Genomic DNA, 16,725 nt, shown 5'->3' with positions numbered 1-16,725 from the left:
ATGCTGGGTGTGACCCAAAAAGAAAAAATAACATTTTCTACATGGTTTTAGGGCCTCACCGGGCTGTGCTCAGGGTTTACTCCTTGCTCTGCACTTAGGGATTGCTCCTGGCAAGGCTCAGGGGACCAGATGGGGTGCTGAATATCGAACCCAGGATGGCTACTGTACTTTCCAACCCTTTTGTCTTTCAAGGAACTGAGTAGAGTTCAGTGGCAGCTAGAAAATGATAGGCTATATATCCAGGACAGCCACATGTATGGCAAGGGCCTTGCCAGTGCACTATATATTTGCAACATTAATAAGCTGTATGGATGGTTAGATTTTCACCCTACATCTGCCAAGTTGGGAGGGGAATAGGAAAAGCACATACATGAGCCAGTTAAACTTAGGGATAAGCTAATGCAATCTTTCCCAAAATGGATAGCACAACTCTGGTAGGGTGCTGAAAAGATCCAGGGGGCCACTGAGTGACTTACTTGTAGTAGGCCCAGTAAATTTGGGAACCTTCGAACTAGTGCAATTATGAATGACCAGAGAAAAGCAGACACTAATCTTAAGTATAAAGAATCAAATAGGAAAAAGACCACATTGGGCAGATTGTTTCAGCCAAGCTCAGAGGCTCAGCGTCCTCTCCTGTCTTAAGCCAATGTCTTCCCATGTCTCTATGCCCATGTAAGACTCAGGAAGATCAACACCACAGCACGTGTAAACATGTGTACCGTATGCTGTTAACTAGCCCAATAGTAGAAAAGCAAATAGAAAAAAACCACCAAAAGGCCACGAATCATACTTAATTGGCTTTATTTAAGCATAGGATCCATGATCCAACTTTGCCCCTTAAAATGCCTTTTCATCCACTGCTCTGCTTGGCTGCCAGTCTTTTGTCTCTCTCTTCAGCAATGGTGAGGCGGATGCCTTTTCCTCGGGGAAGAGAAATCCATGGTTTGTTGCCCTGAAGAAAACAATCATAAATCAGTAATTATCACAGACCAATGCCATAGTATCATCATGCCTAACATCTGTCATAAAAAGGACATATTCGTTCCTGCCTAGCTCTGTAAGCTGAGAAGCTGCCCTTAAAGAGCAACCCAAACTCACCTTGCCAATCACAAAAATGTTGGAGAGGCGGGTGGCAAAGCTATTGCCATTGGCATCTTTCACATGGACGACATCAAAAGAACCAGGATGTCTCTCTCTATTGGTGATCACACCAATTCTTCCCAAATTAGCACCTCCAGTCACCATGCACAGGTTACCTAGGCAGGAGGGACAGAATTTACTCAGTGAAAGACACATCCATTCATAATACAATGTACTGAACTGCAGAAAGTGATCTAAAAGCCCAGTCATTCTTTTTCACCCATCTGAGTTTTACTAATCACATCATGACTCTCTGCACACCTAACAAATGTTAACAGCACCTCACTACTATTTCCCTACTACCATTCCTTCAAAGTCCAAATTCATGTGACTGACACGTGTGCATATCAGAACCACCTAGATGACTTTAAAGAAATACAAACCTGTACCCAGGTCCAGTCCGACTCACAACACTTGTTCGCCGGCTTACAAAGTCAAAGAACAGTTTGCAGAGGCAGGTAAAGATACTTACCAGTGTCAAATTTGATGAAATCTGTGATCTTGCCAGTTTCCAAGTCAATCTGAATGGTGTCATTCACCTTAATGAGGGGGTCTGGGTATCGAATGGTGCGAGCATCGTGTGTCACCAAGTGAGGGATTCCTTTGGTGCCCACAAAGATCTTCCTCACTTTGCACAACTTGTACTAAAAACACATATTAGCCATAATCAGTTTTGCTCACAAGCATCATAGTCCACAACCCTAGAGGGGTGTTCCTGATTTTCCAGAGCCTCCATTACTTTCTGGGACCAGAATCCTGTCTAGCCTAGACTGCTTTTAATTTATACCTCCCTGTAGGTCCCAGAACCTCAAATTCCTGCTAAATGACTTAAAGGGTGGCTGGCTACCCTTGCCATCTTCCAATATAATTGTCCATTTCCCAGGCAGTAAGGGTGCTGAGAATTCTATCATAAAGTGCCCCTCACACAAGTGCTCAATGGTTCACTCTACATCACAATTGTGCTTGTTTCAGTAGCTGACAACTGCATTGCTTGTTCATCCAATCAACAAAACCCTCAAACAAGATTTCAACCCATGTTGACATCTAAGTGAAAATTCAATCACCCTGATGCCACTGGACTTGCCCTCCAGCCTGCCGATAACAAGGCAGCTAAGGAAATTAGGATCTGAATAACCCTATTAAATTAACTTTCATTTCCAGCCAATAACTCAAGCCCCAAATGTTTGTGCAAAACTGGCACAACAAACTGGATTAAATGTTTGCAATCTCTTTAAAGCTATTTCAAACCAGTGCCTGAGGGTTATCAGTCTTCACCATTAATGAAGCCCTGGGTGCTAAGTATTGTTTTCTGAAAAGGGGGCAATAGGCCATTAAGTTTGGGATTGTCTGGACTAGATGTTTTCTAGTTCCCTTATCCTTGAAAGACCTATATACACCTCAGGCCCTCACAAATAGATGTCCCTAGAAACCACTTTCCTTGCTTCTAAGAGACAACCAACCAGTTAAGTCTTCCAAACTGGGACTCATTTCTGTCACAACAGCATAGAACTATCAACTGCTTCCAAACGTATCATAACTTGTCTGAAATGACCTCATTTCAAGGCAGAAACTCATCTACTTAATTGAGGCTGGAACACCTGGTAATTATTAAGTCTGCCCTCAACACTCACCTTAGCCTCCTCAGGAGTAATGCGATGAACAGCAAAGCGTCCTTTGGTGTCATAGATCAGCCGGAAATTCTCTCCTGTCTTATCAATACTGATGACATCTGATAGCAAAGAGTAACAAAGGTTACTCTTACAACCCTCCACTATCCAATGCTGAGTAACCACTCCAAGGGGATCCCCCAACTTCCATTTCTGTCAGGATTTCTAAGATGGGTAACTAGAGGATCTGTAATGTCTTCGCAATGGGTTTTCACAAAGACACAATTTTAACAAAAAAAAAAGGGGGGGGGAGGCTTGGTTTGTGACTGAAAAATGCCAAGTCTCTTCACTGCAAGTATTGTTTGAGAAGACCCTAAGAGTCATGTGGCCACCACTAAGCACTTACCCATAAAACCTGCTGGGTAGGTTATATCAGTTCGGACCTTGCCATCAATCTTAATGAATCTCTGCATGCAGATCTTCTTCACCTCGTCTCCTGTTAGAGCATACTTAAGTCTATTCCTTAGGAAAATGATGAGTGGAAGACACTCTCTCAGTTTGTGGGGGCCAGTGGATGGACGAGGAGCCTAAAAAATAATAGTCTTAACTGTTGGGATTCATGGTAGCACTCAAACCCTCCCAAAAGTCTGACATTTAAACAGATGACTAGCCCATCGACCCCCATTTGGGAGAACATGCAAGCTTAGAAAACAACACTACCCCAGGCTTTAAAGCTTGACATACTGCCCTCCCCCACCACTCCGCCCCCAAGACCCATTAAGTGCTACCATATGAGGCCAAGTATACTCTGTGGAAGTGAAACCAAAAATATCAGGAGGCAGGGTGCAAACTAGACAGTGTTTAAAGACAGAGGGAACTATGAATATTATCGCCCTACTCCTGGTCCCAGAAATGAACTACAACTTTGAGAAAGTTTCCTGGATACAGTAACAATCGGGTTACCCTACATACAAACTATCTCAAGGTGCTACATTCTAGCGATCCTTAGAGCTGCTTACAACTTATACTATGTTTATAACCATACTTACAAACACCCCTGTCAGTTTATCAAGCATCCAATGCTTTGGAGCTGCCACACGCTTCAGGTGCTTCTTGGGACCACGAGCCTGAAAAAGGTTTCCGTTTATTCAAATTAACAGCTGGCAAAAGAACTTCAATGAACAAGTTTCATAGGAAAGAGAAATTCAACACCTAGTTTTCAGCAATTAAGCGACTCCATGCCGGTAAAACGGCCAGAAGCTGGGCCTTGTTGCCGACAGACATCAGAAATGGTTCAGAATCCAATCTGCACTATTTGCAAAAGAGTTTGCTTCCACAATATAACCACTTGGTTTGTTTCCTGATTTCTGGAGCGACAGGAATCTGACCTCAGCACATGCATGAGCCCGTAGCTGACATCTTATTTCCCTATCAAAATACCGGACTTTAAAACACTGTACAAGTGTTAGGGGCCACCCAGCCTAACGTCAGGCTATGCCCTCCAAAAATGACAGGGCAAAGAAAACTCCTCTGCTGGGGATACCGGGCACTCGACCAGCTCCAGCCTCAGAGCCCCACTTTTCCCAGGACCACAGGCTGCGATTCCGGACGTGAGACGGAGGCCTTCCAGCCAGCAGTACTGAATTCCCACCCTCTAAGGGCCCACATCTGTTCTCGCTCTGGAGCAGTCTCGGGTCGACCCTGCAGGGCGCGTTCCCTTTGCCTCCACCCGGTAACCCAGTGCGGGAGCTCCGAAGGCATAAGCGGCCTCTGCCACGAGGGGATGGGGGCCGATGCACTTCGGGAGCTCGCAAAGAAGCCACCTTACCATGGTTGCGCTAGGCAAGCAAAGAGGACCGCCTCTTCCGGCGTTCAGGGAAAAAACGGGTTAGAGGATGCGCGCGCCGGCGCTTTGAATGCTCCGCCCAGCCCTGACGCTTTCCGGAGCTCAGAATTTGATCTTGCCACCTGCTGGTGGGAGGTCGGCAGCTAAGGAACACTCTTCCTAAAAAGAGGTGTTGCTTAAGAGTAATTTTTACCTTCCATCCCAGTTTCTGGATTTGATTCTGTGCTAGGTTCTGGAAATACAACGATGCACTATGCCTTCCAGAAAGCTGTAACATGAGGATATTTTGACTCGCATGCAACTGGGTACTTACCATATAGTCAATAGAATAAATATCCTTGATGAGGAGCCAGAGAGGCCGTTCGTGGGCGATGACTTGGGGTCTCGTTGGGGTGGGGTGGACAGGTCCGGTTCCACCCCATCCGGTGAGGCCCAACAAGTTTCGTCACTGCGGGTCCAAGCCTGACTGTCCAGTGGCCTCTGGAGGATGATGGCCACCGAGCTGCCAGAAGGAAACAGGCGAAGGGACAGCACCCTTTCCCCCCTGGGGTAGCCTGGCGACAGTAACCTACTGCGGGGTCCGGACACATTTCTGCCAAAAGCCGCTGGGTTTCGAGACCAAATAAAAAATTTTAAAAACATTTTTTATCCCTTCCTGTATCCCTCAAGACAGCCAGCCTGCAAGATCTAAAGACAATTTCCCTTCTTTCTTGCTTCCCTGTAGACCTTCTCAGAGACGGGAGGTGGGTGGTAGGAGGACATGATCTCTGCTTGCACCTTGGTACCCTGCCCCTTGCTTCATGTTCAAGGAATTTGGTACTTAACACAAAGTCTCCGGGAAGAACAGGGACATTTAAAGAACATCATGGGCTGCAGCGACAGTACAGTGATAGGGTGTTTGCCTTGCAAGCTGCTGGCCTAGCGAGGCAGGTTCAATTCCTCCACCCCTCTCGGAGAGCCCAGCAAGCTACTGAGAGTATCTCGCCCACATGGCAAAGCCTGGTAAGCTATCCGTGACATATTCGATATGCCAAACACAGTAACAACAAGTCTCATAATGGAGATGTTACTGGACCCGCTCGAGCAAATCCATGAACAATGGGAGTACAGTGCTATTCATGGGCCAGAGAGATAGTATAGCAGGTTGGGTGCATGCCTTTCTTGAAGCCAATGGAGTTTGATCTCTGGCACTATGTATGGTTCTCTGTGACCTGCCAGGAATGATCCTTGAGCACAGAGCCAAGAGTAAGATCTGAGCACAGCATGATGTGCCTCTCTCCCCACCAAAGATAATGATTTTTCAAACTAAAACTTGTATTTACACGGAGATCTCAGCCCCGGGACCTGCGTGTCTGTGTTCCTCTGCCGGTACCTTCATGCGTGTGGAGAGTGGCCACACGACATCTTATTATCTCATTCCTACTTTGGACAAACTGACAGGCTACTGAATGTAACCTGCTTACACGGCAGAGTCTGGCAAACTCCCCGTGGCGTACCCAATATGCCAAATACCAGTAAAAATGATGGGTTTCATTCTCCTTACCCTGAAAGAGCCTTGAATATGGCACTTTTTAAAAAATCTCAGGGCTAGAACGAAAGAGACGTTACTGGGGTCTGCTCGAGGCAATCGACAAACAACAGGATGGTCGTGATCATGATCGTGAAAACTTGTATTTGATCATGACCCTCACTTGCTCTCCCCCATGCTAAACCTCAAAGTTTAAGCTCTTTGACTGCTCTGAGAAAGCTGGTTCTATCAAATCTTCTGCATATGTACAGCTGATTCATTAGTACAGCTGATTCATTAGCCTGGGACAGGCCCAAGTAGCCCATTTCTGTGCACCTATTTCCACTCTCCTTTTCCCCCCTTTCCAGCATACACATATAGCTCAACTCTGTCTGACCTCCAGTTCTCTATGCAGGATAGATCCCACGTAAGTCCTGCTCCAAGTTCTCTTTTCAAACTCTACTTAACACTTTGGATTATAATGATTAGTTTTACTCTTCATTCTCCATCACCTGTTAGCCTTTGAGCATCTCTGTGAGAGCCTGGCCTCATTCATCAGGGCAGGGAATTTGTACTGTATCTAGCACTTGGTAAATATTTGTTGAATGAATAAATTGAGGCAATATCCCATTCATAAATTTGCCTTGGGAGCATGAAACCTATGTTTGAACTCCTGTCATTGGGCCAAGCACCCAACTCAAGAGGTTCCTTTTTATAATCTTGTCTCCATTCTCCCCTTCCCTTCACCACTCAGCAGTCTGCAGAGGAGCCAGAACAAAAACAATGGCCTCTTCTCAATCAGTATTTATCTATGAGGGTAGGGACACTGTGTCAAATATAAAGTTCATGATAAAATATGATGTAAATAATTATTAGAAAGAAGAGGGCATAAGTGGGGAGAGAGACAGAAAGGGACAGAGTCAGAGACAGAGAGGATAAAGACGATGAAAGGCAGATTCTGGGGTAAGGGCTTGCCTTGCACATGGCCAACTTGAGTTTGTTACCTGGCACCCCATATGGTCCCCTTAGCCCCGCCCGGAGTAACTCCTGAGCGCAAAGCCAGGAGTAAGCCCTGAGCACATCTGAGTATGGCCCCAAAACCAAATAAACCCCAAATAAATAACAATGAGAAGGGGAACCTGAGAAATAGTCAGTAGGTGAGGTTTTGCCTTGCTCAGCCCAATCCCTTTCTGGCCCAAGCCTGGCCAGAAGTAAACCTGGTGTGGTCAAAAAAAGGTAAAATAAAATAATGAGAGTTGATTTGGGAGTGAGGGATGACCATGAGTCTTCTAGCTAGAGGGAGTAGTAGAGATGACTGGTTAATGTGGCAGATTTTATTTAATCATGATCACACGGCTAGTTGGAGGTGGGAGGGTGGAGTAAGAAAATTGGTTTCTTGTCTCCTAGGTCAGTGGTTTGTTTCTTTTTGTACCACAGCTTGTTGGAGGACTTGAGGGAATCAAAGCACCTTTTTCAGAATATTTTTTCTCTGTCAAATTTGTATTTATGTACAAATATCATTCTAACAACAATAAAAGGAATTTTGAAAGTGGCATGAAAATTAAAAACACGGTATCTCACCAAACGCTTTAAAGACATCATCTGTATTCATTTGTTCTTGTTCCTGTTCTCATTTTGATCGATTTGTGTGCATGCATACTTTTACATAATTTTAGTCCTAGCATACAAGCTATTTTGTATTCTGCTTTAATTATATTGTAAACACATTCTGAGTTGCCACATAATCTTCATAATTATTATTTTAACAGCTGCATCATATTCCATTAAGTGGATGGCCTTAATTAATAATAATTCTCCATTGAACATCTAGTTCTTTTTCACTATTTCTTGATTATGAATGCTGCTACAGTGAAAAATTTACTTCATATGGCTTTTTCCTTCAGTTTGAATGAATTGGTTCCTTCGCCCAGCATTTTTTGCCTGCTCTGTGTCAAATTCTGTTTTATGAGCAAGGCCTGCAGACACGATTAAGATATAGTTTCTGCTTTCAAAGAATTCACCTTACAATGGGGAAGGCTGACTGGAAGGAGGGGATAAGAGCCAGGAGAAACTCATTAGAGAAAAGAGGCAGGTTGGAACACAGAGGTCTGTTAAATCTTAAGGTTCTTGGACTTTGTGCCTTAGGTAGTTGAAAAATTTTAAGGAGTATGCACACAATCAGTTTTGTATTTTAAAAAGATAAATTCCACTGCTCCCTGTAGAATGGTTTGAGGGAAGTGTGAGTGGCTTAGGGGAGATAGGTTAGGGCTATTTGAAAAATACAAACAAGAAACAGAAGGGTGAGACCCACGTCTGTGACTATTGGACTGTGGGAGAGCGGGAGGCAGATTAAAAAGGCATTGTAGGAGCCAGAGTGATAGGACAGTGATTACTGTGTTTGCCTTGCATGCGGCTGAGCATTGCGGCTGATCCGGGTTCGGTCCCTGGCACGCCATATGGCTCCAGAGCCCAGGTGGGAGTAATGTCTGATACTGGTGTGATGGGGTTGAGATCTGAGGTCGGGTAAACCATACACATGGAATTTGATCATGGCTGATTGTAAAGTTGGGCGCTATGAATAACTGTAAATTACAGTACCTCAATAAAAAATATATTTTTTAAAAAGGCATTATAGTTGGGATACTGACAGAATTTGGCTGGAAAATTATGAATATGTAGGGGTGAGGGACAAGGAGGTCATTGGAACAACTACTTGTTTTTTTGTTTTGTTTTGTTTTGGTGACTCTGTGGTCCGTTCACTTGGAACAAAGAGGAAGCATACTTGGTCTGAGACATCTAGGGTTGAGCATATGTTGTGGGGTGAGCAACCAACTGAATGTGCCTTATAGCTAGAGGCCTGAGCTTAGGTACATGATCTGCAATAGAGCTTTTCACTGGACAGAGCTGGTTTACCTGTGCTAAGTTCATGGAAAGGACTAGCAGTAGCTGTTGGAAATGGAGCACAGTCAAGAGTCTGAACACTTGACAACACATATGCGTATCACCAAAAACTTTCCTCAGGGGTTCCTTGCAAATTTACTTTATTTCTACTGGGCATGTCATTAGTTCTTTTATACTTTTACTAGTGAAATAGTTTTGATCTATTTCATTTGCTCTTGAAAAAACCTCTAGCAGGGGCAAGGGAGATAACTCAAAGGGCTGAAGCATATGCTTTACATGCAGGAGTCCCAGGTTTGACCCTCAGCACAGTGTCAGAAGTGACCTCCACCAGCACTGCAGTGCGCTGGTGAACGTTTTGCCATTTGTCTGCTTACTCATTCCATTTCCTCTCGTGTCAAGTGTCATCTCCAATTAACCTTAAGGAACATATTTTTCTGATCAATCAGATTTTGAATACTTAATAGATAACAGAAGTTCATCCTTTCTCATTTGTGAGACCAACATTTTTACCAACTGTTATATTCTTTTTGGTTTTATTTCTCTCCACACCAAGTTTCAAAATTTTATATAGCCAAATCTGTTGATCTTTTCCTGTAATTTCTCTTGTGAATCCAAAATTTAGGAAGCTACTCTAAGTTCAAAGGTCTGAAAAATAATAGCTTCTATTTAATTGGAAAATTTGATGGTAATCTTGAGATTGGTAAAGATAAATAGAATAAATAAACAGAAAAGACCATTTTTTAAAAATGACTAACCAATCTTTATACTACATTATGTTGAATGACCTTTTACACTACTATTTTGTAAGAACCACTTTACCATATAGTAAGTGAAATCATACAATACATAGTTCTATTTATTTTATTTTTTTTTCCCCTTTATTTTATTTTATTTTTTTTAAAGTTGTAGATTTACAATTTTTTGTGCTTTGGTTTCAATTATACAATGATCAGATACCCATCCCTCCACCAGTGCCCATTTTATAGTTCTATTTATGCTAGTGTGGGTCTGGGACATGGACTCCATGATAGAAACCGGTGACATACCTTCCCAGCATCCTGTCCCAAATTATCAGAAGGAAGGGACATAGATAATTGCTACATTGTCGTATGTCATGCCATGAGTGGAATAGCCCAAGTCCTTCACTCACCATCTGAAAGAGTAGCCCTGTAAGCAGGCTGGGAAGATAGTACAGCAGAAAAGGAACTTATATATGGTCCCCAAAACACTACCTGAAGTAATTCCTGAGCAAAGAGACATGAGTAAGCCTTGAACACAGCTGGGTATGTCTCATCCCCATCCCCACGCCCAAAAGAGTAGCCCCTGCTGACCTAATAGTCCCTGATCAGTTTACTATCAACAATCAATGACGAAAACAGGTATTTTTGTTTGCTCTGGGGCTACATCTGGCGATACTCATGGGGTTACTCCTGGCTCCACACTCAGAAATCACTTCAGGCAGAGCTCAGGGGACCATTTGCGATGCCAGAAATCAAACCCTGTTTGACTGTGTGCAAAACAAGCTCCCTACCAGGTTGTATTGTCTCTCCACTTCCTTGAACCAACATAATTTACTTTCGCATTTGTCACATTACTCTGAGGTAGAATGGGAACAGCACAATTTAAATGAATCTGTTCCCCATATCATCACTTGCACACACTTTCCCTTTGGAGTTGTCGTTTTGGTGCAATGAGAGTCACACTTGTAAAGGGAACACACTAGCAAAACAAGGGATCATAAAGGAAGATGTAGATTGGAGCAAAGCATGGAACTTGAGACCTCAGGCATGAAAGACAGGCTAAGAACCTACTGTGTGCCGCCTGTGATCAAATGAGTCACAGGATCCTTATCTGGAAAATAAAGATAGTAATATTCATCTGTTGAAAGGATCAGAGGGATGTATCAAATGCACAGACATATTAGTGACTCAGTTGTTGCATTAGTGCACCAATTCCCACCTGAAAACATCTGACTATTCTCTTTTTAAACTTATTTTTAGTGGTCTTTCTTACTTTTACCTTTTTGGGGCCTCCCCAGCAGTGCTCAGGGGCTTGGGACTACTCCTGATGATGCTTGGCTGGGATGTGCAGGCCTAATGCTTTTGGGTGCTTGGCCCAAGCAATGCCCTGTTGCTTGAGTCAGAGGTGCTGAGAGCCACCAAGAACACCACACCCTGCAGTGCTCAGATTTAAATTTATTTATTTATATTTTGTCCAAAGCAAGAATGAGATAATAAGATGTTGCGCGGCCGCAAATGCGGTCGTGCGCTTCCCGGAGCTGGGTTTTATAGTCTCTGGGTCTTGGCCGTTGATGGGATTACACAGTGCTGGGGGTCAGATGGTGGGTGTGACCCCTGCCTACAGGAAGATGGAAGATCTGGGTGGAGGATGCTCCGCCCCGATCCGAGCAGGGTTGGAGATCTCAGCCCCAGGACCCGCATGCCTTTGTTCCTCTGCCGGTACCTTCATGCGTGTGGTCTCAGCGTGGTGGTGGCTGGTTCTGGAGGTCTTCGGCTGCCGGAGATCTGTTTGGGGCAGGGAGGGAAACTCAACCAAATGTTACCTGCCCACATGGCAGAGTCTGGCAAACTCCCCGTGGCGTACCCAATATGCCAAATACCAGTAACAATGATAGGTCTCATTCTCCTAATCCTGAAAGAGCCTTGAATATGGCATTTTTTAAAATCTCAGGGCTAGGACGAATAGACATTACTGGGGCCTGCTCGAGGCAATCGACAACAGGATGATCATGATCGTGATTTATATTTTATCTTGACTTCTGGGTCATATATAGTAGCATTCAGGGGCTACTCTTGGCTTTGTGCTGGGGAGTTGCTTGGGTGAGCCCGCAGTGCAGGAGTTGAAATACGGGCTTCCAGTACTCAAAGCAGTACTCCTGGCACTGTTTTGGGAACCATATGCAGTACTGTGGATTGAATCAGAGCTGGATAAATGCAAGGCAAATCCCTCAACCCCAGCCTATAATCTTATTTTTAATTGATTAAGTTAACTGATTTATTTGCAAGAGGCGCACCTGGCAGTGCTCAGTAGCTACTCTGCCTCTGTGCTGAGTAGTGATACCTGGAAGTGCTTGAGGGACCATATGTGGTGCCAGAGAATCAGGGTAATGGCTGCCACAATTGCATATAGAGCAAGTATATTACCTCCTATACTACTGCTCCAGTCCTGAACTCATTTTTAAAATATCTTTATTGAGGAATATTTAAATTGTGAAATGCTGAGATATGATAAATATCACATATTTAAATATGTTCAGATCTTGGGAGAGAGGTCAAAGGTCTGGAGTACATGATTTGCATGCAAGATCCATGAGTTTGAACCCAGGGCACCTATCACCAATTAAAGTATACAGTCTAACACATTTTGATGTATGTATGCATTCAATAAAAACATAAACACAACAAAGGTAATCAACCTCTAAAATTTCCTCATGCCAATTTGTCATTTTCTTTAGAGGAGCACATCTGAAGGTGCTCAGGGGTATCCAGGAGAGCTGAGTTCAGTAATGCTCAGGAGATCATGTGTTTCTAGAGAACAAACCAGGATCAGCTACACACAAGGCATACATACACCTTATTTTTTAGGGTGGTGGGAATAGAAAAGTTTACTGGAAAGTAGAAGGGAAGGGGAAAGAAATACCCCATCCGGGAGTAACTAAGTATAGGACTAAACTAAGGCATAAGGCATACATCTTAATCCCTGTACTATCTGTTCGGCCTTAGTAGTTTGTTCTGTGTATTGCTGAGAAGTATCCTATTGTATGGAAATGTTGCCAACTATTTTACCCATTCTCCTGTGCTGGAAAGACATTTGTATTTTTTTCCAGTTTGGGGCAATTAAAAATACAGCTGTTATGAACTTTTCTCTACAAGTCTTTTTGTTGACAAATGTTGACTTCACTTGGCAAACTCGTAGGAATGGAATGACTAGGTCATGCGTTAAGTGTATGTCTAACATTTTAAATAATTGCCAAGCTGTTTCACCAATATGATGATATTATTTGACATTACTATTATCAGTGTATAAGAATTCCACTTCTATGCTTTTGCCAACACGTATTTAGGTTCTTGTCTTTAATATTTAAGTTATCTTTTGGTGCTGGAGATCAAACCTAGGGCTTCACATAAGTTAAGTGTTCTACTTCTGAGCTACATCTCCTGTCTAATTTAATTTTCACTGTAATGAAATATATAAAACGTAAATTTTATCATTTAACTCATCTTTTGGAAGCAAATGAGACACACCTGAAGGTTCGTGGGGCTACTCTCAGCAGTGCTTAGAGGACTGTGCAGTGCCCAGGACTGAACCTGCACTATGCCCCTTTCAGTCATCACTCTGATCTCATTTTGGCTCCTTTTTTTTGATAGCATTCTTAGGTCACATCTGGCATTGCTCTGGAGCAGCTCCTTGCTCTGTGCTTGGGGATCACTCCTGTTGGTGCCTAGGGGAACATGTGGTGCCAGAATCAAACTAGGGTCAGCTTCATGCAAGGCAAATTATCTTAACCCCTTTACTCCCTCCAGCCCCTATTTGACTCCTAAAATGTGAAATTAAGGAGAGGAGAGAGGGGAGCCTACAGGCTGCCAGGATGCAATATGGGAACATAAATGGAGGGTCTCAAGCACATGAGTGGTGCTAAGGGAGGTCACAACCTAAACCATAGCTTCCAAAGAACAAATAATGGGAACAGGGGTTGGGGAGAAGGAACTTTGGGCTGGAGTGGACATGAGGATGGTAGGAGCATTGTGGACAGTTAAGTGGTGGGGGTGGGCAGTAACTTCACACATCAAGACCAGAAACTTGAACACTATTGTAACCCTGTCACCTAAAGTATAACAAAAATTTTAAATAATGATTCATTGATGACCCACACATTGTTAAAATACTAGAATGGCAGTTTCTAGTTCATATATCCATAGTAAGAATCATCCATTTACTTAACATTGAGGTCGTGGACCATAACATCCTGTACTTAAAAGGAAATTTTTTAAAGCACATTACATTTTAAAAATAGAAATGGTTTTGCCATCTTTATAAAAGAGTATACAATTAAGTAGCATGATGTTATTCAAAATGTTATGCAATTATCATAAGTATTTATTTTCACAACTCTTTCATCTTTCCAAACGGGAATTTTGTATCCATTAAACAATCATTTCTCATTCCTCTCTTACCCAGTCCCTGGAAATCTTTATTTTACTTTCTGTCCTTATGTGAATTTGCCTATTCCAGATATATATATTGGTACAATCTTACAGTATTTGTCCTTTTGCATCTGGCTAATTTCATTTAGCACAGTGTTCTCAAATTTTGCCCATGTTTTAGCAAGTATCAGAATTTCATTTGTTTTAAAATCTGTGCAATGGGATTGTAGATGTGAATCAGTGGTAGGGTGTCATCCTCACAGGCATAAGTCCCTGAGTTTGATCTCTGGCACAAACCTCTCCCCACCCCACAAACCCTACATAACCAATAAAACTGAATAGAAATGGAAACTGGAGAAATAGGATACCATAGTTAATTTATCGATTCATCTGGTGGACATGGGTGGTTTCCAACTTTGGGCTGTTGTGAATACTGCTTCTAAGAACATTATTGTAAAGTATCCGAAGCCCTTCATTAATTTTGGAGGACTGTGTGTATCTAGGAGTAGAATTTGTGGATTATATAATAATCCTATGCCCATCTTGAGGACAATTTTTGTGTATAGATGCTGTATCATTTTATACATCACTTGCAATGCACTGGGGTTCCAAATTCTTCCACATTTTCATCCACAATTGCCATTTTCTATGATGGAAAACAATAGCCATCCTAGGTGATGTGAAGAGGTAAGTTCACTGTGATTTTGATTTATGTTTCTCTAAAGGTAAGTGGCAGTTACTCTAAAGGTAAGTGCTCCATCCCGATAGCACAGCGGTAGGGCGTTTGCCTTGTATGCAGCCAGCACGGCGGAGCCGGGTTCGATTCCTCTGCCCCTCTCGGAGAGCCCGACAAGCTACTGAGAGTATCTCGCCCGCACGGCAAAGCCTGGCAAGCTACCCTTGACGTATTCAATATGCCAAACACAGTAACAACAAGTTTCAAAATGGAGACGTTACTGGGCCCACTCGAGCAAATAGATGAACAACGGGAGGACAGTGATTGGCAGTGATAAAGGTAAGTGATGTTGAGCATATCCTTTGTACTAACAAGACAATTTTTTGATAGATTTTAATTACCAGGAATTACAGAGTTACAAAGTTATACATTAAGTTTTAGGCATACAATGTTCCAACACCAATTCCTTCACCAGTATCCACTTACCTCCACTACTGTCTTCAATTTCCCTCTCATCCCCCAGTCTCCCTCTACAACAGGTGCTCTTCCCCTCCACCATTGCCCTAGTGTTCCTTTTGCTAATTTTATTTTATTTTCAAATTTAAATTTTATTTTATACCACAGCGGTAGGACTTTTGCCTTGCATGCGACTAGCCCAGCCGAACTGGGTTCAATTCCTCCACCCCTCTTGGCGAGCCCAGCAAGCTACTGAGAGTATCTTACCTGCACGGTAAAGCCTGGTAAGCTAACCGTGAGGTATTCAATATGCCAAACACAATAACAGATCTCACAATGGAGAAGTTACTGGACCTGCTCCAGCAAATCGATGAACAATGGGAGGACAGTGCTACAGTGCTACAGTACTGTATTAAATCACTGTTACAAAGTTGTTCAGGATTGAGTTTCAGTCATACAATGTTCCCTCACTTGTCTCTTCACCAGTGGTAGCCACAACTTTCAGTGCTGGGGATGGAGCTCAGGATCTCAAACTTGTAAGGTCTAAGCTCTACCACTTGATTAATCACTCCATATGCATACTCATTTAAAGCATGAGGTACCAGACAGGTTTTTTCCCCCAATTTTAATTATATCTATTGATTATTCCCTTTTATTTCTGTCCTAACAAGCAGAGGCTGTGAACGCTTTCCCATATTGCTCACACACTTGATTGCTGTGCTCCCTGGGGGTTGCACATGTGACCTTCGTGCATGCAAACTTTGAGGTCACTGGTGATTCCAAACAGCAGAACAACTGGGATCACACTCAGATGTTTGAGGAGGAGCCAGAAATTGAACTCAGTCTAGTTGGCTTCAACATAGCAAAGCATATACTTTTGCTAAAGAGTCATCCACCACCTCCTATTTTGCATTTTCCTGTTAGCTAATGATGCTTACTTTTCATTAGTTTTCTTTTGCCATCCACAAGGCATACTTCTTTGGAGATATCTTCATTCATGCCCATTTTTCAAAATTAGACTATTCATTTTCTTATTTATTGTGTTAAGAGTTCTTTATATATTTGGGTGTAAATCACTTATCAGGTATTGTGATTTGTAGATAATTTCTCCAGAGTTATCATTTGTCTTTTCATTTGTAGGAATGGGAGCGAGGGGTGGGGAGGGGGCTGGGTTTAAGTCACACCTGCTGGTTCTTGAGGCCTATCCTTGTCACTGCTTGGATGTTGATCCTCAGGGATCATGTGATACTTGGAATTGAGCTCAGGACTCCTGTATGCAAAACATGAGCTTAGTCGTTTAAACTACCATCTCAGTACTGCCTTTTCTTTCTTTCTTCTGTTTGTTTTGTTTTGGGCCACATTAAGCAATGCTCAGGGCTAACTCCTGACTCTGCACTCAGGGATTACTATTGATAGTGCTTGAGGGA

General features: G+C 42.9%; 1 protein-coding gene across 1 annotated transcript; it reads right to left on the bottom strand.

The window, feature by feature from the left end:
* Window positions 1-786: 786 nt before the first annotated feature.
* On the bottom strand, window positions 787-4,627 carry RPS4X (ribosomal protein S4 X-linked). Its single transcript, XM_056130068.1, has 7 exons — window positions 4,576-4,627; window positions 3,797-3,874; window positions 3,154-3,334; window positions 2,772-2,869; window positions 1,613-1,784; window positions 1,099-1,256; window positions 787-952 (listed from the first exon to the last, which is right to left on the bottom strand). Exons 1-7 carry the CDS (start codon window positions 4,576-4,578, stop codon window positions 851-853), a joined length of 792 nt encoding a protein of 263 aa, XP_055986043.1. The 5' UTR covers window positions 4,579-4,627; the 3' UTR covers window positions 787-850.
* Window positions 4,628-16,725: the final 12,098 nt, after the last annotated feature.

Source organism: Sorex fumeus, unplaced genomic scaffold (genome assembly GCF_029834395.1).
Source record: "Sorex fumeus unplaced genomic scaffold, SorFum_2.1 ptg000073l, whole genome shotgun sequence".
NCBI lineage: Eukaryota > Metazoa > Chordata > Mammalia > Eulipotyphla > Soricidae > Sorex > Sorex fumeus.
This window is presented reverse-complemented; position numbering and strand designations above follow the sequence as displayed.